The sequence below is a fragment of the Brachypodium distachyon genome, chromosome 3 (genome assembly GCF_000005505.3).
Source record: "Brachypodium distachyon strain Bd21 chromosome 3, Brachypodium_distachyon_v3.0, whole genome shotgun sequence".
Lineage (NCBI taxonomy): Eukaryota > Viridiplantae > Streptophyta > Magnoliopsida > Poales > Poaceae > Brachypodium > Brachypodium distachyon.
The window spans coordinates 27,388,789-27,415,462 of NC_016133.3; the positions used below are offsets into that span (position 1 = coordinate 27,388,789).

A 26,674-nucleotide genomic window follows, 5' to 3' on the forward strand; every position below is an offset into this window, starting at 1 on the left:
GAAGGACACTACCTTATGAGTTATGACTGACAGCTAGAATTATTTCGAAACGCGGGACTGACAGCCAGAAAATCGAGATTAGACGGATCCAGGCTGACATTCAGGTGTCATGCAGCTTGTTCGCTTGGTCAAATTGTTATTCCTGGCCGGCTGGCCCCGTTTCGTGCTTGGAATAATATATCAGACGCGTTTACTGTTCACATGTATTCCATCCATCATAGTATTACACATGGATGGATGGATGGATAGATGCATAATGCAGGCAACTTGCCATGTTTTGGTCTGAAAACCCAATCTGTATAAACTACTGCGACATCGGTTCTTGCAGAACTGAAGCCAGCTAGCTCTGAATGGACGATCTCAGAAATACTGATGAACAAAACAAGTACTTACATATATTATTAAGATTCGGCGAATTATATAGTAATACACAATGTATCAAAGAATCTCCTAAAAGCTATGTCAAATATGAACAATGCAGAATCAAATGAATCATGAGAGTTTCCGGCTTGTGAGGATCTGGTGGAGAGTCCGGTCCGGCACGGGGATGAACTTGACGGCCCAGCCGATGGGCCACGACATGGCGGCGATGGCGAGGCAGACGCCCCACTGGCCCAAGCCCAGCCTCGTGGTGCCGGCGAACCTGGTGAGCACCTCCACCATGACCACCTGCAGGGCGAGCGTGACGGCGATGATGGCGAGGAACATCCTGTTCTTGAGCATCCCGGCGAAGACGTTCTTCTTCTCGATCTCCCTTGCGTTGAACTCGTTGAACACCTGGCAGAGCACGAAGGCGTTGAAGATCATGGTGCCGTTGGCCTTGTCGTCGGTGCCGAAGACGTCGCGGCCCCTGTACTGGAGCGCCAGCAGCACGGCGATCTGGAACACGGCCTGCGCCATGAGGTTGCGCCACATGGCGTTGCTGATGAGCGGCGCCGTGCGGCCGATGGGGGGGCGGTCCATGAGCGCCTTGGTGGGCGTGTCCGTGGCCAGCGCCAGCGCGCCCATGGTGTCCATGATGAGGTTCACCCACAGGAGCTGCACGGTGGACAGCGGCATCTTGCCCGTCGTGATGGCCGACACGAAGTTGATGACGAGCGCCGCCACGTTGACGGTGAGCTGGAACTGGATGAACTTCTGGATGTTGTTGAAGACGCAGCGGCCCCAGCGCGTGGCCGTCACCACCGTGTCGAAGTTGTCGTTGAGGATGATGATGTCGGAGCTCTCCTTGGCCACCTCCGTGCCCTGGACGCCCATCGACAGCCCGACGTCCGCCTCCTTGAGCGCCGGCGCGTCGTTGGTGCCGTCCCCTGTCACGGCCACCACGTGACCCTTCTGCTTCAGCCGCTGCACCAGAACCAGCTTGTCCAACGGCAGCGACCGCGCCATGACGCGGATCCTGTCCACGATCTCCAGCTGCTGCTCCGGCGACATGGCGCGGAACTCGTGCCCCTCGATGACGATGCCCTCGGGGTCGTTGCCGGACACGATGCCGCACTCGTTGGCGATCGCGCGGGCTGTGAGGATGTTGTCGCCGGTCACCATCTTGACGGCCACGCCAGCCTTCTTGCAAGCTTCAATGGCGGCCTTCACCTCTGGCCGGCACGGGTCTTTCAACCCGACGAAGCCCAGCAATGTCAGCCCTTCGTCGTCGATCTTTGAGGATTGCTCACCGTTGGTTTGCTTGTAGGCGAACGCGATGCACCGGAGGCTGCCCGCTGCCATGTCGTTGATGACCTTCTGGAGACTCCTCCTCTGCTCTGCGCCGAGTTGCCGCGCCGCGCCATCCGCGTCCACGTACATTGAACAGTTGACCAAGACCATCTCCGCGGCGCCCTTCCAGTGCGCGGTCACCGCGCCCGTGGCCTTGTCCCTGACCATGACGCCGCTGCGCTTCTTGTCGGAGTTGAACGCCTCCACCTGAACCACCTCGCAGCTCCTCTTGAGCGCGTGCGCGTCCATGCCTAGCTCCTCCACGGCCCACGACAGCAGCGCCTTCTCCGTGGGGCTGCCGGATATCTCCGGCGGCGACACGTTGTCCGGCTTGTACACGCTGCCGGTGGTGTTGAGCCCGGCTCCCTGGCACAGCAAGCCGACCACGCTCCCAGCGACGGCTCTCGCCACGGGGGCTTTCGGCTGCTCAGTGCCGACCCAGAACTCGGTCACCTTCATCTGGTTCAGCGTGAGCGTGCCGGTCTTGTCGGTGCAGATGGCCGTGACGGAGCCCATGGTCTCGCACGCCGACAGCCGGCGCACCAGCGCGTGCTCCCTCACCATCCGCTTCATGGAGAACGCCAGCGTCAGCGTCACGGCCAGCGGGAGCCCCTCGGGGATGGCCACGACGATGATGGTCACGGCCTGCTGGAATATCCCCACGAGACCGCTGAAGACGGCGTTGAAGGTGACGCGTCCCTTGTCGAAGATCGGCTTCCCTTGCTCGTCTTTGGTGCTGCCCGTGAAGTGGCGCGCGGTGAGCACGATGAAGACGAGCACGGCCACGACGACGCCGATCTTGCCGATGGCTGAAGTGAGCCGCTCGAGGCGCTCCTGGAGAGGCGTCGGGTCGGTGGGCTCCTTGGTGAGGGTGCCCATCATCTCGCCCCAGGCCGTGTCGGTGCCCACAGCGGTGACCAGCATCCGGCCGTAGCCGTCGACGACCTTGACCCCGGACGCCAGGAAGGGGTTCTTCTCGGCGTCGATCTCCACCGGGTGGGGCTCGCCTGTCATGCTCGACTCGTCAACCTGCAGCCCGTGCCCTTCCAGAAACACCCCGTCCGCAGGGACGCCATCGCCGATCTTGAGGACCACCACATCTCCGACCACGAGCTCGAAGATGGACACCTCCTGCCTCCGTGCGTTCCGGACGACGGTGACGGACACGTTGTCGGACTCGCTGGCCAGCTTGGCGAACCGCTTGGCCTGGCTGTGGTTGCTGACGGCGGAGACGGCGGACACGAGGAAGACCGCCAGGAAGATGCTGACGCCGTCGTACCACCCGTCCTTGAGCCCGTGCTCCTTGATGCCGAACCCCAGCGACACCACGGCGCACACCAGGAGCACGATCAGGAACACGTCGCTCAGCGCCTCCCACACGTGGCTCAGGAACCTCTTGGGCCTGGGCTTCGGGTGCGTGTTCACGCCGAAGGCCTCCCTGCGCCGGCCCACGTCGCCGGGGTCGCCGCGGATGCCGCGCTCCGCGTTGGAGCCCAGCACCGCCGCGATGCCGCCTCCGCCGCCCAGGCGGTGGAAGCAGTCCTCGCGCTTCTCCTTGACAAGGCCCTTGAAGGATTCGTCGTCGGCGGCCACGGAGAACACCGCGGCCTTGGAGGTGCCATTGCCGGATGAGTCAGCGTCGGCGTCGGCGTCGGAATCGGTGTCGTGGTGGATCTTGATGGCGACGTAGGAGGGGCTGCGCGGAAGGATGCCGGTGGAGAGAATGCTGAGGCGCGCCAGCCTGTGGCACGTCCGGATCACGTTCATCGCCTTGCGCCATTGCTTCGCTGGCTTCCACGCCGATGACAACGAAGAGCGATGACGGCCCGTGGTGATCAAGAAGTCAGCGCACTCCATCCCGTTTCAAGCAGCAGCGATTCAAATTTCCAAGGAAGAAGAAGGATGCGTACGGTTGGAGAAAAAGACAATCTGTGGATTGTGATCAATGTGATCAATTGGTGCGGCAGGATCGAGCTCAAGGAACGGAGACCCGGCCGGCCGGCGATCGTGCGTAGGACTAGCTCAGAGAAGATTCGAGGCCAGGTTATGCCTTGGATTGATGCCTTGGATGACTTGCAGAAACGTCGTTTGTTGGGTATATATATCCTACTACATGGCAAGTTACAAGGAAGCTTCGTGGATGCGGACTGAAACCGTCATTGCCTTGAGCCCTCCCATTGAGGTCGACGCTGTTTGCTTTTGTTCGTGATGAACACGGACGAAATTAACGCTGAAAACCGTTGGAGCTGTGGGCTTCTCTACGCCAAACATCCTAATGTGGGATCCACGGAGTAAAACTATCGCCATGCATATAGCCGGTTCTAAGTACAATGGAGGGTGATAGTTCTAAAGAAAGTCAGCTTTGATTCCTCAACTACGGAGTACATAGTTTATATCCAAGAAAGGGAAAAACTATTGGCAAATTCCAGTTTGGCCCCTCAACTTCTTATTGTTAAGTTCGGTCCCTTGAATGAATCCTGACAATAACACGGTATTATGGCAGCGGTTCCACACACAGGAGACGCCTCACTTAGAAAAGTAAATAATACGATGGCTGTGCATCCGTCGATGTAGAGGTTGAGAGGTTTCTCTCCTTTTTTAAAAAAATCTTAAAAAGGGAAAAATGATCGAAACAAGAGATTTAAAAAAAACTTGTTTAGAAACTCAGATAATTTGAACAGAAGCCAATGGAGAAATTTGTGAGAAACTATTCTTCTAGAAAATACTCCTTCCGTCCTCTTTTAATGGGTGTGTTAGTTTCTTCACACGTACCAAGGCAGTCTGAGCAGGAAGCGATTTGGACTACTTTGGTCCGCGTGCATTCACTTCTCGTATGTGCAATCGATGTGGTTATTGGGCATTCCCTGTTCGCTGTAGCCTAGGGAGGGAAGGCGTCTCAGGAAGCCAAACGGTTTGTCTAAGTCTGGATATGAATGCGGTGAATCAGGAGGAAGAGAGAGAAACGGGGGTATTTTGGTCAGTTTATGGGCAGAAGAGCATTTGCGCCTGCAATAACTAGACTGCTCAGTTAAAAAAAACGCCCGTAAAACTGGATGGAGGAAGTAGTAAATGTCTTGGTCACTTACTATAAATTCCTAAAAAAATCTAAAAAATATGAGAACTTTGAAAAACAAAAATGTGGAAAAGGTAATCTTTTGAATATTGTCGAAATCAGTGGCTTTTATAGACCCTTTTAATACCTTTTCAAGAAACCTTTGAATTTTGTCAAAATCAATGGCTTTTACATAATATATATGAATTAAGCATTTGTGAAAATAATAGACCCTTTTATTACCTTTTCAAGAAAAATGGTTATGTTTTTTAAAATCTTTTTCAATTCCTGTGCTATTGGGCTGCCACATGTGTTGAGCCTTCCCACCAACCTTCAATGGGACGAAGGATCAAATCTAGATGGTAATAACACTTGATGACCAAGAATATCTGGAACCGAAGAATACCAGCTGAAGCATGAAAACTAAATTTGAATGCTTTTGGTGTATCCATAACCATAAGGGCATCTCTGACAACATGTACTAGTCCTACGTGGTCTAGAGATAGATAGAAAAAAAAATACGTTATACTCCCTCCGTTCCATATTAAGTGTATCAAATTTGTCCAAAATTAGCCGGGTCATACATGTAATATTTTTTTTCAGTAACAAGGTCTTGTCAGGAGGGAAAGTATCAGGTTAGACTGTTTCGCGAAGGAAGGAAAGATGCACTTGGTTTAATATTTCCTTTCGTATGACCAACTGTGTTTTGGCTCGATGATGTACCCAATTTTCTTGTGCGTGTTTTGGCGAACAATGTAAAGCCTGTTTGCAAATTAATAAGACCCATGTATTTTGTTGGTATAGAGATGCCCTTCCTTTGGGACCGTGACTGAATTGTTTGTGCTTCGTTGGTTGTAGTCCGGTTGCCACGATATTGCGTTTCCTTGTGTTGGAGAATCTAGTCTCAAGAGTCGAGAATAACTCTTCTGCAAGTGCTCATCATCGCGACGTTCCGTGCGAACTGCGTTTGCGTTTTGCTGTCGGGCTGTGTCTGGATCACCCGCGCGGACCGAACATCGCTATAGTCTCGATCGAATGGATACGCGACAGCTAAGTCTCAAATGGATGGACGTCGTTTTCAATTCCTTAATTATGTCGGTTTCTCCTTGGATAGTTGGATGAAATTCGCTTCCTAGTTCATCTAGCACGCGGCACGCGCGACCGACAATTAAGGGCAAGCGATCTACTCGAACCTACGAGAAGGAACATACGTACGTGCAAGTGTAGAACGTACGTAGTCCTACGGCTTAATTAGTGGCTAAGGCACGGGGATGGATAACCGAACCGATGTCGACCATCCTAAAACGACTCTACATACTCGACCTGCCGGTCGGCGCGCCATCGACAACAGAGCCCGCGGCGCCGCGTCCGGCCCGACGTGCGGCGCCGTGTGGCCACGCCGGCAGGCCGGCAGGCAGCACGCGCGAACGATTGCCGCGCGAAGCTAGACGGCAGCCGCACAGCCAGCTACGTGAGGTTCGTGGCGGGGCACAATGTGATCGCCATCCGGCCGCGGCCGGTCCATATCGACGCGGTTTCCCCATAAACCTGGGAACAGCAGAGAGTAATTTGACTGGGTTTCTCAACCCACAACAGGCGCCAGGTATCTCTGCTGCACGCACGTCGTGACGTCAACGTCGCGCGATAAGAATATGCTGGGGGACAGCGTCGTGCCAAGTGGTACTGCTATAACACGTTTTACGCGGTAGTTTCAAATATAAAAAATAACACGTTACGCGGTTGTTTTTATTCTGCTCAAATAAAATTGGCCCCACTTGGACCATTATAAAACCTAAAACTGCCTAGAGTAAAGTAAAGAATAAATCGCCCAACAATATTACAACTCTGCGTATTTTACTCCCACCGTCCATGTACAGTGGGCTTTTTATTTGCTCTGAACAATCGGTGTATACTATTCATTCCGTTCCATAATTCTCGTCGAAATGTTACATATAGAATTATGAAACGAAAGTAGTAGTTGTCCTATAGAACTTATCTTTTTTCCTCCCAAAAATAGCTCTAGTGTTGGCCATGCTCGAACCCTGTCCTATTCATAGGCCGGAATGCCAAACGAGACAATTTGTTCTGACCCTATGTGCGCTTGGTACTAGTAGTTTAAGTACGGGTAAAAGATCTTTCAAAAAAAATACGGGTAAAAGGGGAACACCACAAGCCTCCTCTTCTTTGTGTTCTTGTCGTGAAATTTCTGTACGCCTAGCTTACAAGGGTGGGGGAGTACCAAACAACTACCTCTGTTTCTAAATATACCATTGACCCGACACTATCACTTACTTTTGAAGCAACGCACATGCATCAAGTATTTAAGGCCAAATTGTGCTATCACTGTTTTAACCCCAAATCCAAAATGTCGGGGCTCGCACTGTCCGATGTGACAGAGACATGAGACACACGCCCTTTGGTCCAGTCCGTCTCGCCTCGAACCTTAATGTTCCTTTCTCTTGCACACATGCTCAACCAAGGGTGTCATTGTCACTGGCAATGTCATTTTGCCACCACCATCTATCGGTAGCCAGCATAGTTTCCTATTCTCCCTATAAGGTCTAGTGGGTGCACATAAAACCGTTATTTTTTTTGTAGAATACGCCTCGGCAGGCGTATCATATAAATAAGGAGAAATACCGCGATGCGGTTACATGCCGGAGGCCTTAGCGTTAGGAATTACTTGCTTACAGTCCGCGACTCTCACGCACCCTTACAAAAGAAGTTGAGATTCTATTCTTAAAGAAGCCAGCACTCTCCCAAGCGGCACCCTCCTGCTCAATAGAGTGAGCCACCATCGACACGCACGGATGTACCCCCTCAAAAACAATCGCATTCCGGTCTCGCCAAAACCACCAGCAAATGAGAATGATTCCCGTAGCGAAGTCCCCGCGAATTCGTCGGTCACCAAACGGCAGACTAGACCACCACTGAATCAAGCCAAGCTGACCATCCGGCATCAAATCCAGACGCCGCCATCTCCTGAGAAAAATGTCCCAAATCTGCCTAGCGAAGACACACTCGACCATAAGATGGGAAATGTTCTCAGGTTTCTGGTCGCAGAAGGGACAATGTGCTGGGTGCGGCATGCCACGATGACTCAAACGATCCGCCGTCTAACAGCGACCTCTAAGAGCAAGCCAAACAAACACCTTGCAACAGCTCGGTGCCCTGGAGCTCCAAAGATCGTCGGCACATGGGGTGGCCTCTCTCCTCGAGAAGAAAGCGCCGTAGGCCGAGGACGCCATGTATATGCTGGATCGGTCCAGGTTCCATCGGAAGATGTCGCCATCCGATGACAGTTCCACTGCCTGAACTAGCTCCCAAACCGCAAAGAACTCGTCAAATTCCTGGGCAGCAAGAGAGGCACCCACGCCATGCACCGAAGCATTGTTGGTCAACCCGTTATAATGAGATCTCTTCAACGCCTCAATCCTCAAATTGCATTCTAACTAACCATATTTCTTCATGCAACATATAACAACACAACAATTAATGGGTGATATATCTAAGAGTGGAGAAGATGGAGTTGATGCTAACCCTAACTTAACATAAAAAACCCGAAATTTTATTTTGTCGAAAAACCCTACCCTACAGATGAGGATGATTTCCCCACCGTCGAGAGAGGATCTATCTAGTGCGAGCTCGAGTCCTACCGATACCGCTAGCCTGACTTCGTTGCCATCAATGCCACCGGAGCCTGCTGAAGCAGCCACTGCTTCGCGTCAACATCACCATCATCAAGGCGCATGAGAAGGGAGAAAGTGGCGGGGTTTGATGCTTAACTTAGAGTTTCACACTTAAGTGCATTCTTGGTGATTTTCGCACCGCCATGATAGTAGGTTGTGATGCATATTAGCGCCCTTATATTGTTTTCTTTTGGTAAGTGTCAATGTAAGCATTCTTACGGTGGCGAGTGAGGACGCATGTAAACAGAGTACTCTCTCTGTTTTTTATAAGGCGTATAAATTTTTGTGCCAAATTTCCAAATGTAAGACGCGCACCTACGTACGTACCGGTCCATGCAAGGGGAAAGTAGGCAACCAACGGTGCGGGCATGAAGGAAAAATCGGTAGTTTCTATTCGTGTGGCTGCATACATGCAAGGGGAAAATAATCCTAAGAGACCTGGTCTCTCCGCTAGGCTGAAAGACCACGTCCATCTTTTGATACGTGGGAAATCAACTGCATTATAATCATGATTATTATTTTTCTTTTTCTCACTCATGATGCTTTGAGATTAGTTTTAAAAGCTAATATATCCACATGGCATATCATGCGGAGGGTCTCTCGAGAGACCACGTCTCTTAAGATTATTTTCTCATGAAGGGGCAGTTCCGTTCGTGGGTGTTGGGATTCGTCCAGGTCTGCATGCTCGAAAGCACGGGAGCAGGTAGCTATCTAAGCTCACCGTAAAACGCTCCCTCGCTGTGTTAATATTCATCGCAAAAACAATACGCCTGATAAAAAAAACAGAGGGAGTATATGGTCGTACATTTATGAAATGCACAAAGGTTTTTTTGACACTGTGAATGGTTTTAATTTCAAAAGTTGCATGCATCCATACGAAATTGCCCAATGCATCTATTATCAGGCAAACAGTGTGAGGCAAAAACCTTGGCCAATTTTTTTCTAGCCGAACTTTTTTGGTTGGGTTGGTAATGGTGACCAATAAAACACACGTCAAGTCTCCAAGATAGGTATTGCTACATATATACATGCTTATTCTTGGCCCTTAAGTCAGACTAGCTAGTTCGACAAAACATGTGCAATAAAGTTTCTTGGTCCTCTCTTTTCCAATAATATAGACTATATAGTACATCTCGGACGGTTTTCTAAGAATCAATAATACTCCTACAGGGGAGCGAATGCCTGCAACAAACCAAAGCACTGCGTTGCTGTGTATCCGCGTGGAAATTGCACTATCGATAGGTACCAATCAAGTTTGTTACAAAGCAGTCAACCATGCACGTTACGTCGCATGCATGCAAGAGTACGTAGCGTATAGCGTAGCATTTTCATCAAATCTGCGTGTGGACTGTGGAGTTCTTCCGCGTATTGTCAAAAAATTTGGTAGCCCCAAGCCCCCAACCACCAATTAATCCACCATTCTGATTTGCATGCATGACTAGTAAGATCTACCTATACTTAGAATATATACCCGCGACAGGTCTTCGCAAAGTCTTCTCAAGGCCTCCTAGTAGCTTACATGTACGTACCGATTCATTTCATGGGAAGTATCTCCGCATACATACGTATATGCGGCATCATTTCGCACCGGGCCGAACACGATGCATGCCACGACTAAGGTCCATCGTTACTTAATTAAATCATGTATCAACGTACATGACCTGCTAGTTTCTTTCCTCTTAAGAAAAACATTTAATTAATCCAAATAAGAAGAATAACAAGAAGCTAAAACTGCCTTCCTTAATCATGCGGTCATGCATGTTGCCGACTCGGTTCCTGCGTGGCAAGGGACATTATATTCGAAACGTCTTCTCAAAGCTATTGCCCGATTTCTCGGAACAGCAAATAGAATCTTAGCCTTTATGCATGCATCAAAGGCGCGAGCGAGTTATGTACATTATTGAAACTTTTTCTGGTTACTCCAACTTGTACATACGTGTGTCTGTTTTCTACACTTTTTATGAGAAATCCATTTTGAATTGCATGCACTAGCAATCTCAATCAAAAGTCCGAACTAATGGAAACCGAGCTAGACAATATATTATATTCTCAACACTTTTCCTCACGTCTAGCCGTCTAGGCTATTTTAGTACAGGATTTGCTAGGAAACAGTTAGGGCCGTATACTGACAGGAGCAAGCTGTGCGTATGTTCAGGGCCTCCAAAAATTAAGGGCCCCCAAATCTAGCTATTCTTAATTAATAGCAGAAAAAGAAAAAAAATCCCAAACATAATAAGGAAAGAAGAAGTCAAATGACAATAGATTGATTCACTCTCAGCCGCAACGGCACGACGCCTCTTGATTCCGTCGATTTCCGATTGATTCATGTACATGAGGAATCTCCAATTCTTCACACTCCATCGATTACAACTCTGTGGAAGGGCTGTAGGGCCAGGTCTTCGTTTGGCGATATTAACATATTTCTCCGTGATTCCATCCGCCGTCGTCTCACCGTTCTGCCCAATCTCGCCTTCCCTTCATCCGCTGTAATCGGCTAATCGAGAATTCTCAATCCACATCACAGCAATCCACCAATCTAGGAAGGCACGAAAACAAGAAATTAGGAAGGCATTATTTGTCTATTTCTTCAAATGCCGTCTTTGAAAAATAAGAGGCATGATTCTCGTTATGAGAAGCATAAGACGAAACAAATATTGAAAACAACGGTTCAAAATAAAAAAAGCCCCATTCTGAATTTCGTTTCAGAGCCTTGAATTCCTAGATACGGCCTGGTTGAATATGGTTGTGCACATTCTTTTTTTAAAGTCCTTTTCGTGTATACGTACGAGACCAGGAGTAAACGTGTTGTCTCTGTGTCCCGGCCACACCTCGATCGCGACACTTTCCCGATGGCCGCGTATACAGGCGCATGCATAGTCACGTAGTGTGTCATATGAACACGTCGGCGCACCGCCGTCAGCTGTGGAGGAAACCGGATAAGGCCGGGAATCTCTCTATGTCAGAATGCTGAGAGAAGGCATATTCAGTGTACAGTGTACTCCCACGTAAAGGGCGTGTATTTGACCCACCGTGTGGATAACGATCCGGCCGTCTTTACTCCCTCTCGACCGGTGTGCACGTGCACAGCCACAGGGTCGAGTTTTGTTTAACACATACTGGTGGATTGCACAGCAGTTGCGCCAGAGAGACGACTGGACTAGAGCCGCGAGTCGTGTCATTTCAGTCTTTTATGTGTCCAACGGATCTGGACCGAACATGGCTTTGTCCAAGGTGACCCCGCGTCCATCTAACACATGCATATCGGCATATGTGTTCTTACTGACCGGGAGGGGATACCAAAGTCTTTCCACTAAACGCACATGTCGATCGGGCACATGCATGACACTTACGCGGCGATCGACATGCATAGCAGAACGTAACCAAGGTAAGAGGAGCCGTGGTGCCGAAGAAAATGACCGAAGACTGAATCAGCCAAGTCAAAGCGAACTGGCCAAGCCGTCGCCGTCCGTCCGTGCTTCCGTCATCAGGTGATCCATTTAGCATACCCTAGCTTCTGATCCTTGCAGTTGCGGAGTGTCCTTCGTGTTTATTCATTACTGCCTTCCCTAGTTAGCGCAATAGCGCTTGCTGCATGCAGGGAGCAACTGTGAAGTACTACTTCGTTCCCAAACAAGTGACTGGAAGTCTCTTACATAAATCAAATTTTTTATGACGTACTACTTCCGTTTCATAATTCTTGTCTCAAATTTGTCCAAAAATATATGGATGTGTATCTATTCTTAAAAAATGTCTAAATACATGTAGACAAAAATTATGAAACGGAGGCACAGAGGAGTAACATGGATCCTGTTCATACCACCAAACGTGCACACCTGCCGAGATACGACACAATGATGGTCAATCCAGGATTAATTAAGGCTCAGTTCATATAATCTGTAATGAAAAAATACACAGAAAAGTAAGAAAATATTGGTTAGCCAAACGAAAAAAGTAACGAAAAGTTGATTGAAAAAAACATGGATTATCATAATCCACCTCAATACCACAAGCAACCTAAATCCGAATGGACAGGTTGCAACATGGTTAGCCTTACCAAATACAACGAGCTGAGCTCATGTATTCTCTTAGTTTAATAAGATGATGTAAGCATGTTATAAGAATTAAATAAAATACTACCCATCTGTCCCATATTAAGTGACACAAATTTGTTTAAATATAGACGTATCTATATACTCTTTCCGTATCTAGTACTAAAATACGTCTAGATACATATAGTATTACATCACTTAATAAAGTGCGGAGGGAGTATAATTTTGCTTAGCTAGAAGAGAGAGGAGAAGAGATATGAGAGATGAGAGAGAAAAGAAGCTGGCTGTAAGCTAATAGGGAGCTACACCATGAGCTCCTAGAAGAGAGTGAATGTGAGCTCAAATATTATATAAAATAGTACGGTGTACATGTTTATAGCTACTAACTAATATATACATACGGGCTATTAATTAGACTGGCTATAGATGATATGATAACATATTATACTCGTAGTTAGATACATTATCATCTTTGATTTTGTCTGGTTTGTTAAATAATATAATCAAAATCACTATGCACATCATTTTGATGCAGAGGCCTGGGGATTCAATCCCGTTTTCAAAAGAAAATAAATAAATATGACGAGCCATGGCTCAATTTGAAAATATATCTACACCTAATAATAAAGGGAGCAATGCTTCCTTCGTTGTCGTCTGCCAAACTCTCCTCTCACGCGCGCTAAAAAATCTTCCCCGCAGGACGGTAGGACGCCCGGTGAAAAAAAAAATCTGATCTTCCCCGTCCCGTGCCCGCTGCCGCCGTCCCGCCCCTCACAGGCCGCCGCCGTCTGTCGGCCCTCCCTTCGTCCAACCTCACGTGCCATCGAAAGAAAACGCATAAAAGAAAAACCTTGCCGCTGATTATGCGCATAGAGGAAACAACGTACCACTGATTTTGAGGACATCAAGATCCCTGCCTACCTAGGAGGGAACGCACCCTGATCTCACAGTCTCACCCGACTCATCTTGGCCTAGGCGTCCCCTCCTGCCTGAGCCGCCGCCGCGGTCTTCCGCTGCCTCCGCCGCCCGTCGCCACCCGCCGCCGCAACCGCCCTCACCGCCGGCCGCCGTCCCCAGCTGCGATATCCAAGAGCATCTTCTTCGGCCTGACGCTTGTAAGGAAATGTTCTCGTTCTTATAGCCAACAAGTGTTCGATAGAATGCTTCAATGTTGTCCAGCGACATTCATGGTTCCAAACTTCCAATGCATGAGTAGGGATTAATTGGTTTGACCTTAGCACGAGGATGCATGCCCTTGCTGCTACTCGAGAAGGAGGTGCCACAGCAGGAGCTGTTGTCGTGGCTTGTCAGGTTCACGGGCATCGGCAGCATCCCAAGACAGAGGATGCCATGGAGGTGGGAGCACGCGGGCGAGGTTTAGCCCGAGGACGTCAAGGCTCGTGGGACTGTGGGAGCTACAGATCATGCGAGCAGCCAGCCCATGCTATGGTTGTTGGCATATCTGTTCCACGTCTGGAGCTGCAATTAATTGATGCCACGGAGAAGATGAAGGACACATTGGCCGATGTTGCATAACCACTGTATGGTTAGTCTTGTGCTAAACTTACTTTTTTCATTCTACCATGGTGCGATGTTCAGATTGTATCCACCAAATATGTTTTTTTTTCACTTTACTTTCCTAAATCGCGATCTTAATTAATGTTCTTCTTGAATCAAAGAGAAGCCAAGTCGGTTATAAGGAACCGTATGAACGGAAGAGAAATCATGCGAACTTCGGATTTACATATGCTTGCTGATGTCTTACTACATTGAATTCACAACGGTAGTCTTTTGCAACGATATACATTGTGTAAACGTTGATTTCAAACTTCGAAGGATATATAGGAGAGAAACATACAAGATGAACATCTATAAGTTTCGGATTTGTAATACACTAGGGCATTAACATATAATGGAAATTAAATGATTATGAGTGCAAGATATATAAGTATCCTTCTATGAAACAGGTTCTGAACCTAGATAAAAGGAGCGATGCTTTTGTCGTCTGTCGAGCATTTTAATAATACAAAATATTAATTTTGTTGCTCCGTTGCAACGCACGGACATTGTACTAGTTTTTTTTAGGGGGGGAAACCAGCTTTATTCAACTCTATCTTGGTAGGGGATACAAGAGATGTCTGGCGTCCCAAGAAGCCACAGGCGGCGACCAGGCGACAAAGGAGAAGCTGCCTTAGCTAGGTTATGAGCATCTATATTAAAAATCCGTTCCTCGTGTTTAAAAGAAACATCAACGAAGAGCTTCCTCCTGTCTTCTATCTCTAACAAAATAGCACTGTACTGACAAAGATTGACTTCCTTCAAGGCTTTGATAACGATCAGGCAGTCTGAGGCAACCCAAAACTTGGACAAATTAAGGTCATGTGCGAGAGACAGAGCCTCATTACATGCCTTTGCTTCCAACGTCGTCGGGTCAGTCATACCCAAGATTATCACAGTCGAGGCACCCAAGAACTTCCCATGCTCATCTCGACAAACGGCATCGAGCGCACCAGCAGCTCCAGAGCGAGCTAAACCAGCATCGACATTAATCTTGCATGCACCTGAAGGTGGAGGAATCCACCTAGGGACAGCCAGGGCCTTGTCTTTGCAACCATGCAACTGCTTCGGTTCGACAGTTTTCTCATCAGCAACAATCGAGAGATCTTCGAAGAAGCGCTGGATAAAGGTGAAGGTAGAGAGCGGACTCTGATATTTATCTTCATGAATAGCTTTCCGTCGTGCCCACCAAATAGCCCACAAGGTCGTCAGAATAACGGCAAAATCACATTGCGGCGTCGACTCCAGCAACATGAATAGCCAAAGATTGGCATCTGGTATATCATTTTGTATGACATGTTCACTTAACTCCTCACCCAAAAGTGCCCACACACACTTCGCCATTGTACAGTCTACAAGTGCATGGCGCCAAGTATCTTCTGCACCATGACAGATGGAACATACTGAAGATTGGGACATATTCCTTCGATAGCAGACTGCCTCGGTCGGGATAGAGTTCTTCGCCAAACGCCATGCAAAAACCTTCAGTTTTGCCGGTACAGGGAGTTTCCACAACAACGCCCACTGTTTCTGAACCCTCGAGACATCAGACGATCCTGCCCGGTGCTCAATCCAATCCCCCCTCCTTCGGTGAGTATCCACTAACATTCGATAAGCATATTGAACGGAGAAAATCCCTTTCCTTTCAAAGTGCCATGCCTAGAAATCATCACGGACAGACAGCCCCAGCGGAATATTTTTTATAACTAAAGCATCCATTGGGAAGAAATGTTCATCCACCTTGCATAAGTCCCAGCATCTGTTAGGATCAATTAATTCAGAAACAATAACAAGTGGATGAGCAGACTTCGAACCCACAGGTCGAAGAAGATGATCTCGGGGTAGCCAGTTGTCATCCCAAATGCACGTATCACTGCCCAAGCCAATACGCTTGATGAGACCCTGCCACAATACTTGCTTGCCCTCAAAAATTGCTCTCCAAACATGTGACAGACTTGAACCCAGCTCAGCATCGAGGATGTTCCCATCCAGAAAATACTTCGCCTTCAGAACTCATGCACTTAGAGACCTTGGATATTGAAGGATTCTCCATGCTTGCCTCGCCAAAAGAGCGAGGTTAAATAGTTCAAAATCACGAAACCCCAAACCGCCCATATACTTTGGCATGGCCATAACATCCCACGAAACCCATGCAGTCTTCCGCTCACCATTCTTACTTCCCCACCAAAACTTCCTAGTCAGATAATTTATGTGTTGACAAAGACCACGTGGGAGCAAGAAGGAAGGCATCGAGTACGTCGGAATTTCTTGGACAACAGACTTGATAAGGATTTGTTTCCCACCGGCAGAAAGGCATTTCTCAAGCCAACCTTGAACTCATTTCCAAACATGATCCTTAAGATATTTGAAGGCCCTGTTCGCCGAGCGACCCACATTTGAAGGCAAACCAAGGTAGCGTTCTGACAAAGATTCATTTGTGACCTCCAGGATCTGCTTAACTTCGTCTCGAGCCGCACGTGCAACACCTTTTCCAAAATAGATTGAACATTTTTGAAGGTTTACTCGTTGGCCTGAAGCATTACAATAATCTTGAACCGAATCCTTGATTTGATTCGCACCGGAACCATTAGCCTTGAAGAGCAGCAAGCTGTCATCCGCAAAAAGGAGATGATTAACATGTGATGCCGAAGGTGCAACAGCCACTCCTCGAACATCTGGATGTTCACTTCTCGCACGCAGGAGGCACGACAAGCCCTCTGTCGCCAGCAGGAAGAGATACGGAGAAATAGGGTCACCTTGCCGGATCCCCCTCGAAGGCTGAAACTCCTGAAGTTTCCCTCCATTCAGCAATACAGTGAACGAGACCGACGAGACTCCTCGCATGATGGCATGCACAAAACTTTCAGCAATGCCCAGTTTTAGCATAATAGCTTGGAGATAAGCCCACTCAACCCGATCATAAGCCTTCATCATATCTAACTTGAGAACACAATGACCATTCTTCTTGCTTTGTGACCGCTTCATAAAGTGCAAACACTCATAGGCGGTGATTACGTTATCTGTGATCAATCTGCCAGGAACAAACGCCGACTGCTCGGGAGAAATAATATCCGGAAAGATCAGTTTAAGCCGGTTAGCTTGCACCTTGGATATGATCTTATAGATCACATTGCATAGACTAATCGGTCTATACTGCACCAATGAATTTGGGTTAGATACCTTAGGAATTAAAACAATGAACGTACCATTTATCACTTCCGGAGAATCCTCGCCATTGAGCACACGAAGCACAATTCTGACAATGTCATCACCACAGATATCCCAATGGCGTTGGAAAAAATGAGCCGGAAACCCGTCAGGCCCCGGCGCCTTCGTTGGGAACATTTGGAACAAAGCCGCCTTTACTTCTTCAACACGAAAAGGAGCAGTGAGAGAAGAATTCATCTGTGCCGTGACTTTATGCGGTACATGAGATAAAACTTCCTCGATGCCAATCGTATCTTCCGAGGCATAGAGATTCTCATAGAACTCAGTCACCATCTCCCCAATTTCCATCTGATCCGAACAGATTGTCCCATCATCTCGTGAGAGGCTCGAAATATTATTCTTTTTACGACGCCCGTTAGCCTTTTGGTGGAAGAATCGAGTGTTACAGTCACCAGCAGCTAGCCATTCCACCCTACTCCTCTGCCGCCACATCACCTCTTCCCTGTAATTGAGCTCAACTATCCTCTCTTCAATTCGTTGCTCCTCCACTGAAGGCCCAACACGAAACTGATCAGCTTTCATAATAGACAACTTAGCCTTGAGGTCACGTTGCTCAGCCCGAACCTGGCCAAAAGTATCATTTCCCCAGCGTTCTCCGGCCGCATGAGATAGCTTGCGACTGAGATCGTCCACCGTAGCACACACATCTTCCTTCCAAGTTCTCTCAACCACGTCCCTGTGTTCTTCATGACGTTCCCACATAAGCTCATACCTGAATGGCCTATCAATAGCGATCCTTCGGTTCGACGCCTCCTGCTCATTAAGAAGGAGGATTGGGTTATGGTCAGACTTCACCGCAGCTAGATGCTGGAGGGTCGCATACGGAAACATCGAGCACCAATCTGCTGAAGCCAAGGCCCTGTCCAGCATGACTCTACAGTAGCTTCCTCCGGCCACCCTTTTCTCAAAGGTCCAGTCCAGCCCAATATATCCTATATCACAAAACCCACACACATCCACGGCCTCTCGAAACGCTTCCATTTGCCATCCCTCTCGCTCGTTCACGCCCAAGGCGCTCCTCCCGCCTTAGTACTTCATTAAAGTCCCCTAAGCAAACCCATGGCAAAGAAAATTCTCCCCTGAGAAAGCAAAGCATCTCCCACGAAAGAAAACGTCTGCCGCGATCAGCCTCTCCATAAAAGCACGTGAGTCTCCATGGATCTCTCCCATGTTCAGTGATAATCGAGTCAATATGATAACGGGAAAAAGTTTTAATAACCAGATGCAAAGAGCTCTTCCACTACATGCAAAGACCTCCACTTCTTCCACTGCTAGCTACTGCAAAAGAACAGTCAAAACCTAAGGTACCCGCCAGGCCTTCCACCCTGTTCTTTGCCAATTGAGTTTCAACAATACACAGAACCTCCGGCGAACACTCCCTCACCAGGTCGCGGAGTTCTTTGACAGTCGCTGGATCACCAATCCCCCTGCAATTCCAACACAAGGTCTTCATCGCCCAAATCTCAAATCAATACGCTTGAAGCTGTCCACCAGAGGAGCAAGGTCTCCTCCTGCTAACACCACTCAGAACACCAAAACCGGCACAGACACGACGTCCGAGCGGGACTGCAGACTCCCCACCGGCTGGCCGGCGGGAGGACGAAAACCCCTATATGGGTAAGATCAGCGGCGACCATAGGTAGACATCTGGGATCAAAGAGACATACGGCTGGAGGTGGCCGCCGGCGCCGGGGGCAGCCGGCAGGAGGAGACGGCCGCCAACGCCGAAGTGGCGGCGGCGGAAAAGAACGGCAGTTGGGGAATAAACAGGGGATTTACGTGTGGGCTTGGGCATTGTACTAGTAGTCATTAATTTACGTTGCAAGGCCTTAGCGGGCCCTGTTCCCTTGCCCCACCTGGGCTATGCGGTCGTGGTATATAGGAGCTGGATGTAGCTGGGCTTACTATTTTAGCGAAGCCCAGTTGACATAGGACCAAGCGGCCGCGTTGAGCTGTCAAAAAACAAAAAAAAAAACAAGCTGCCGGCGTCTTCATCGGTCTTCCCTTCGCCCTTCGGTTCCTCCTCCTACCGTCCTACGCTCTGCCGCCACTGATAGTCTGACACAGTAACACTTTCTGTGGAGTTCTGTCCATGGAGCAGAGCCAGATGGCCAGAGTGAAGCTTGGCACACAGGGCCTCGAGGTAACAAAAAGCATCTTCGATTAGCCCCATTTTGGTCGCAGATCTACGGGAAAAACACAAGTGGAACGGCAGAATCGAATGATCAGTTGGGGATGTGCGATTTGTGAGGCAGGTCTCCAAGATCGGGTACGGATGCATGGGCCTCACGGGCGTTTACAACGCTCCGGTGCCGGAGGATGCTGGCGTCGCCGTTATCAGGCGCGCCTTTGACGCCGGCGTCACCTTCTTCGACACCGCCGATGCCTATGGGCCGCACACCAACGAGATTCTGCTTGGAAAGGTCAAGTCTCCTTTTTCTCTCCAAATTTCAATCTGTGTGTCTGTGCTTGCTTCGGTTGGGGGCTGTGAAATTGTAAAATGCTGGATTGGAAAGGTGGGAATCTTAAGGTTGGTCATATGTGGGATTGATTTAATATTACTCCATTGAAAACTAAGTGCATTGTCCGAAGATCTGGTGATGTTTATATATTCATATGGTGAAGGTGAAAAGGTCCATATTTATCCAAGGAATCCACTTTGAGTTGTTAGGGTGTCACTTCATGATATTATTCCACCTATTTTTTGTCAATTTGTTTGCAATTTTAGTTTATAACTGGATAAATTAGATGACTTAGGGTTCTGATATATTGGCAAATTAGATGGAATGATGCATCTGTTTATCCAAGTATTGCTTTCCTCAGCCCAAAAACATAAAACACGTGTTCCCTTGACCTCATCCAGGCCATATGAGATCGTCTAGAAAGATGATATGATTGTTTGCATTTTGTTCTTGCTTCTTAGTATCTGGTCGTCACCATGCTCTGCAGTTTTACCAGCGCAAAAGAAGAAAAAATAGTGATATGTTCCTCCATAATCATTTTAATCGAGCCATGAGCTCACAACCCTAACTCTTGTACAGATCAAGGGTAATGATTCCCTACACAGCTTATCCACAACTTTATCTTGTTATCAGTTTCTGAGATGACCCCATATAAGCTAAGATGACCCACCAAGTCAGAGCTCAGTGATCAGTTGATATATGAATTGCATTTCTTTTCTAGTAACTAATGAGTTATTTTGAGTAATTGTCTCGAGCAGGCACTAAAGCAGGTCCCTAGACAAAGCGTGCAAGTGGCCACCAAGTGCGGCATTGCAGGATTTGACATCAGTGGCATGGTTGTGAAGGGCACTCCGGACTATGTGCGTGCATGCTGCGAAGCAAGCCTTGCACGCCTTGGCGTCGATTACATTGATCTGTACTTCCAGCATCGCATCGACCAGTCTGTGCCTATAGAGGAAACTGTGTGTATCAGTTGATCATGTACATGTGCTTTAATTTCTTTAACTGTGTTTGACTTGATAAATGGGTGAGTGTAGATGGGGGAATTGAAGAAGTTGGTTGAAGAAGGCAAAGTAAAATATGTTGGCTTGTCTGAGGCTAGTGCTGATACCATTAGAAGGGCACATGCAGTTCATCCAATCACCGCAGTGCAGTTAGAGTGGTCTCTATGGACCAGGGACATAGAGGAAGATATTATCCCACTGTGCAGGTTTATCCACTCCCAATTACATATACTTATTACATCACTCTTTTCTGCTTGAATTCCAGAATACTCCGGTTATTACATGTTCCTCTGAAAACTTGTACTTGGACCTTCATTGAGTTAATGGGATCTTAAGGAAACACATAATGCAGTTTTAATATCTTATTCAACAAGAATCTTCAGTGTTGTGGTAACTGGTAAACTATGTCCATTATGCGCTTGTCAGAAACAAAGGAGTTTGCTGTATATCGTACATATTTCGAAGGGCCAGAGGCCAAATGTTATATCGTACATATTTAATTAAAGGAAATTACTCCATCTGGCCACTTAGCTTCACAATCATGAAACTCCGGTTTGCATATGATGTGGTACTCTCAGTCGTAGTTTATTTTGCATGTTGAGCAGATAACTATGAAGTGAAAATGATAAAAAAAAATTGAATTAACGCATTCCAGGGTCAATTTTTGTTCTGCTTGGGCGGTTGTGGACATGTTGACATAGAATTCTTTCTTACTCTTATTTCAACCCCTATTTAAGCTAGTGCATCATTTTACGCTTGGTTCGCGACATCTTCAGATCACCTATTTATCATGTGGATCATTATGTTCATTCAGGGAGCTTGGCATTGGAATCGTTCCATACAGCCCACTTGGTCGTGGTTTCTTTGCTGGCAGGGCAGCCGTAGAGAGCATACCATCAGAGAGTTTATTGGTAAAATTAAATATAAACTAGTTTAGTCTTCTTTCACAGAGAAAGGTAATATTATTTGTTTGACTATCTCATCTGCCCATTTGCAGTCCAAACATCCAAGGTATACTGGAGAAAACTTGGAGAAGAATAAAGCTCTATACACACGACTTGAAAAGCTGTCAACCAAGTATGGCTGCACACCTGCTCAACTTGCTCTTGCGTGGGTTCTTCATCAAGGGGATGATGTCGTCCCAATCCCTGGTAGTGTCTTTACCATCAGCATGTATTCGTCAGCACTCAGCAGTGTTTTTCTCTTAAATACTCCCTATTATTTTTTGTCCTGAACACATATCAAAATGCGCGAGATTTGTATTAGAAGAGGAACCATAAAAAAGTAGTGCCAACCACAGAGAAAAAGAATAGAACACTAAGCTAATCTATTCTAAAACAAAAAAAACGAAGATTCCTTGGTCCAGCAAGCTTCCACTCCTCGACATCTGTCAAAATCCGATAAAAAAGGAATGGATTATTATTGCGTGCTCCGTTGAAGACGCAATCATTGTGGTGTCGTTAAATCCTCCACATGGTCAGGATCGCCGGGAGCGAACATATCTGGTTCGCTCGCCTCCCATTCGTTGTGCAACTGAAATCCCTAATATCATGTTTAATATGGTCTTCCTATGAGATCAGAGCCGTGTACCTAGTCTACCTCTGAATGTTGGCTTCTAGTCTATATCTGAACCTTTCAAGCATGTGGAATATTTCTAATAATTAACCAACTGGGAGATCTCTAAATTTGAACAACAGCAACAACATTTGTGCTTATGAGTTTTTGCTGCAATATACTTTCCCAGATTGTTGTGCTAATTTCAGCGATCAATAATTAGGCATAAACAGATTTTGTCTGTTTACCAGACAGTGCAAGATATCACTAGCTGGATATGCAGCAGTTCCTTGTTTGTCTTCAAAGCTGATGGAATTTGACCAGCAATATTGAAAATACAGAAGCATGATCTTTGCTTCATTGTTATCTAGACGACACATCTATTAAGCAGAACCAATTTAAATCAAGCATCAACTAGTATTACGCACTAAAAGAGTGCATGAACTTCAGCAATGTCTTTCACAGTTACCCAATTAGGCCTTCCTGTTGGCTGCCAAAATTTCAATGCCCGGTACATATGATTTGTATGTAGTTTGAGATTGTCAATTTGAACAATCTCATTCTCATTTAGATAACTATGCTTCTGAATCTATCGTTCTATCTTGACCTCCAAATTTTCTTTAACTCCATATGTCTATTTGATAATATTTGTATGTTTCGTATGAACTGGCAGTCGTTCCTGTGCTCATTCACATTAGGGATGCACGTGGGATCCCACTTAAATCCCACTTCTAGTTCATTAAGGATTTGCTAGTTCAAAATTTTGGATCAAATGTTGATCTAAACTTGAAAAATTAAACTAGAAGTGGGATATTGGTGGGATCCCACTTGACACCCTAGTTCGCATACCAGAATATATATTTATGCACCTCCCCCTTTCATTTTACTCAAAAAGTTAGTTTCCTGAACGACATGAATGTTAACAGAGCTGCAGTCATTTTCAGTTTGGCAAACTTAGCAGCTGTTCGGTGCCTTGAGGATCAGATTCCCTGGAGCACTCTTTCATTTAAGAATATGTTCTTCCTACCCACCGACTTGATTCCCTTGTAGAATTGTGTTCATTCTGTTACTTTAATGTGACAGAAATAAACACCTGATTTTCTCTAAGTTGCTTTGCGCACATGGTGTACATTGGACACCCTAGTTAATCATTTTGTTGGAGAAGGAAGAGTTTTATTGCTCTCCGGGCCTCTGCATATGTCATGCATAGAGACCAAAAGTTTGGAAAGTTGCGTGCCCATCGGCATTACATAAATGAAATGACCAATAAAACTGAAAGATTGTCACAAGAATTGCGTAGTCCAGTAGTCCAGTGTGCGATCGCAATCCATATCAGGACCTAAATTCCATGGCAGCCGACTCCAACTTGTGCCCACCCGTCACCAGAGGGCAGAGGGTCCCGTGCCTCCTGTCGTTGTAAAATAGAAAACGTCAACAACCTGTTGATACACAAGATGATGACCTGCAACTCATTAGACAATTTCTTTTTACCAAAAAAATATCATTACTCTATAGCTTAGTACGTTAATCTTGATATCTGCTTATTCTGAATGGTTATGTTCATACTGAATGCCACTATTGCTCATACAGAAAGAAGCATGCCATCTATGGTATATCTGTTTATGCAAAGTGTGTAACTGCTCTTTGAATCTAGGAACAACAAAAGTGAAGAACCTTGATGATAACATTGGTGCTGTAAAGGTAAAGCTGAGCAACGAAGACCTGAAAGAAATCTCAGCTGCTATCCCTGCTGGCGAGGTGGCTGGGTCCAGGGTTATTGGAATCCTGGAGCCTTATTCTTGGAGGGTTGCAAACACTCCATCCCCAAAGTAGCCATTTTACATGTTCAGATGCAAACTGAACATCATGACCGCATTTTTTTGGGGGGGGGGTGGTGGGGGGCTTACTTAAATTCAATGTGAAAAGGAACAAGTTGCTCAAGAAAACAACAGATGATATTGGTGTTATGTATGGGATCAATGTATCGATTGCTAATTGTTATACATGATAAAAGAAATTGTGCCCTTCAACTTGAACTTCTTTCAATGTGCATATTTTCTTTGGATGTGATTGGTAATGGCACCACTGTGATATTTCCATAGATGATCGACTGTGGTGCTTACTGACAGTGACAGATAGGGGTGTTCAGCCTCGGGTTGATTACAGCACATAAGCACACCAAAGTAGGAATGGGGATCTTCAAAGTTCAAACTCACTAGTAATCCCTAAAAAATAGTATAAGAACAATGTAGTGCCTTTTACACTCTGCTACATTTGGTTGCTCGGGTTTCTACATTTTACCATGCACTCCCTTGTGCTGCAGGACTTGTGCTTCTTCAATACCTCTGATTTACTGTCCATGTGTCGCTGGTTTCTTGAAAGATATCTCCTTGTACAGTACAGGTTAACCTGGGCATTCTGCTGAACTTTGCAGGCGATAGGCAACGACAGTTTGCAATGGTCAGGTAGGGCTGCCCATGGTGTCCCTTTCAGGAGGAAAACCTCCTTGGGAGCAGCTGGCCAATCCAGAGTGGATCTCGAGGCTTTGCAGCTGCCCATCATGCACTTCGAGCATCATCGGGGAACGCGCCGTGGCCGGCCGCCGGGCGATCGATGATGCAGCATACAGGGGATATGCGCCCACCAAGAACATTTGTGCCCCTCCTCCCACATGTGTGAGGGAAGGAGCCTTTGGACCACCTCCCCAAATCTTGCTGCTGCGAGAATTTGCTGGACCATAAACCTTGATGCAGTTCAAAGCAAGGCGTGCGCCGTTCATGCAAACAATCGACCACTGCGTCGTCCAACCAGCCTATATATCATTGTCCGATGATTGATTGATTGATTGCCTGTGCTTATCTTGTTCTGATCTAAGTAACTGTGAATCTGCAATGGCTCTGCAACAAGGTACTACTACATCACTTCATGCTCTCTGAAACATGGTACTCATCTGCTGATACGTTTGCAGGAAAGCTAGCTGTTGTTCATGTATCAGCATCTCATCATTTAATTGCCAGGCCAAACTTACTCTTGGGACTCTACTGACTTCATCAACCAATTTTTTTCTCCGCACAGATTTCATTATATATAAGACAACTACAGGCCAGTTTCTGAGACACAAACTTTAATTGTATCCTGGAGACCAGCTTATCAGAATCAGCAACACAAAGCCAGTGTCAGGAAGCAGAAGAGGGGCATGCTTTTTGTTAATGCCTGGATTGCAAAAGGGGCAAAGAGGGGGAATAAAGAAGGGAAAGCAAAGGAGGAAAAAGCCATGCAGTGATCTTTTTGGAGGAGAGCTGGGGGCAATTGGGATGTATCGGAGTTTGCTACTACTAATTCCCTGCATCTCACATGCCCATGCATAGAGCTTTTCTTCAAAAGCCTGGCTAAGTATATGCAAGCTTCCTTTGCATGCATGCTTGCCGTGGGATGTAATCCCTAGGTTTATTCCATGCAAGCTTTATATCCTTTTTCCACCACATCTCATCGAGAATATTCTGGCATTAGGCTTTTCATCTTGAGCATGCCTACTGCCACGTCTTTTGCCAAAAGCATTTGGGATCCGTTCAAATGTACGTTGCTCTAGTATGTATTCATCTCTTTACATGTAAATTACCATATGCAATTTACTAACAGACTAGTATCCCTATATCCTTAAAAAACAGTATCCACAAAAACATAAACATCATGTCCCCCATATACAAAAAAAACATTTTGTGAGATTAAAGACACCTCCACATATTAACCCACTAAAAGAAAAATATTCAAACTTATCGTTTTTCAAAAAGGAGGAATCACCCCTGCATCTATATAGATAGATTCACACAACCATAAAATTATTATTAGAACTTAATCATCATCATTACAAAACTCTGCGAAAAGCCGAAAGTACATTAATTCATTCATGCATCGCAAAGCTTTTATTGCTAACACAACTCCTTACACCCATATTAAGTACAACCCCGCATCTCCTCCTAATGCAGTAGGGACAAGGTAAGGACTCAATGGGATGCTGGATGAATGACTCGCAAACAAAATGGAAAATTTCCTGTTGTTAAAAATAATGCCGTTTCGGTAGTTACATAAAACCCAAGATCACACATACCCCTGCAAGAACCCACCATTTAAGTTTACATTTCATCCCCGTGAATCAATCCTGGACATATATACTAGAAATAGTATGGGGCAGTGGAAGATGGAAGTCACAAAACTAACTCTCCAAACTATGCGCGCCATATGGACAATCAATAAACAATTGTCTAGGCCATTTATTAAGGAAAAAACTGAAGATCATCTATAACATTTTTTCTCAAGGGACTTGAGGTCCGACCAAGAGAGAAAACATATAGCACTTATCTTGGAC

General features: G+C 46.7%; 2 protein-coding genes across 4 annotated transcripts; one reads left to right on the plus strand and one right to left on the minus strand.

Annotated features, from left to right (window-relative positions):
- Positions 1 to 370: 370 nt before the first annotated feature.
- Positions 371 to 3,769, minus strand: LOC100826674 (calcium-transporting ATPase 7, plasma membrane-type). The gene has a single exon (XM_003573882.4). The coding sequence runs from the start codon at positions 3,568 to 3,570 to the stop codon at positions 493 to 495; it is 3,078 nt and encodes a 1,025-aa protein (XP_003573930.1). The 5' UTR covers positions 3,571 to 3,769; the 3' UTR covers positions 371 to 492.
- Positions 3,770 to 19,227: 15,458 nt separating this feature from the next.
- On the plus strand, positions 19,228 to 25,923 carry LOC100827290 (perakine reductase). 3 transcript variants are annotated; one of them, XR_002965653.1, is made up of 8 exons: positions 19,229 to 19,431; positions 19,544 to 19,711; positions 20,509 to 20,712; positions 20,788 to 20,960; positions 21,569 to 21,665; positions 21,752 to 21,905; positions 24,743 to 25,215; positions 25,384 to 25,923. XR_002965653.1 is itself a non-coding variant. In XM_024462468.1 (7 exons), exons 1-7 carry the CDS (start codon positions 19,381 to 19,383, stop codon positions 23,943 to 23,945), a joined length of 894 nt encoding a protein of 297 aa, XP_024318236.1. In that variant the 5' UTR covers positions 19,228 to 19,380; the 3' UTR covers positions 23,946 to 23,960. The 3 variants fall into 3 exon arrangements, 2 of the variants coding, with proteins under 2 accessions (XP_024318236.1, XP_003573932.1); XM_024462468.1 differs by lacking the exons at positions 24,743 to 25,215; positions 25,384 to 25,923 and adding an exon at positions 23,899 to 23,960 and having other exon boundaries at positions 19,228 to 19,431; XM_003573884.4 differs by lacking the exons at positions 24,743 to 25,215; positions 25,384 to 25,923 and adding an exon at positions 23,963 to 24,348 and having other exon boundaries at positions 19,233 to 19,431.
- Positions 25,924 to 26,674: the final 751 nt, after the last annotated feature.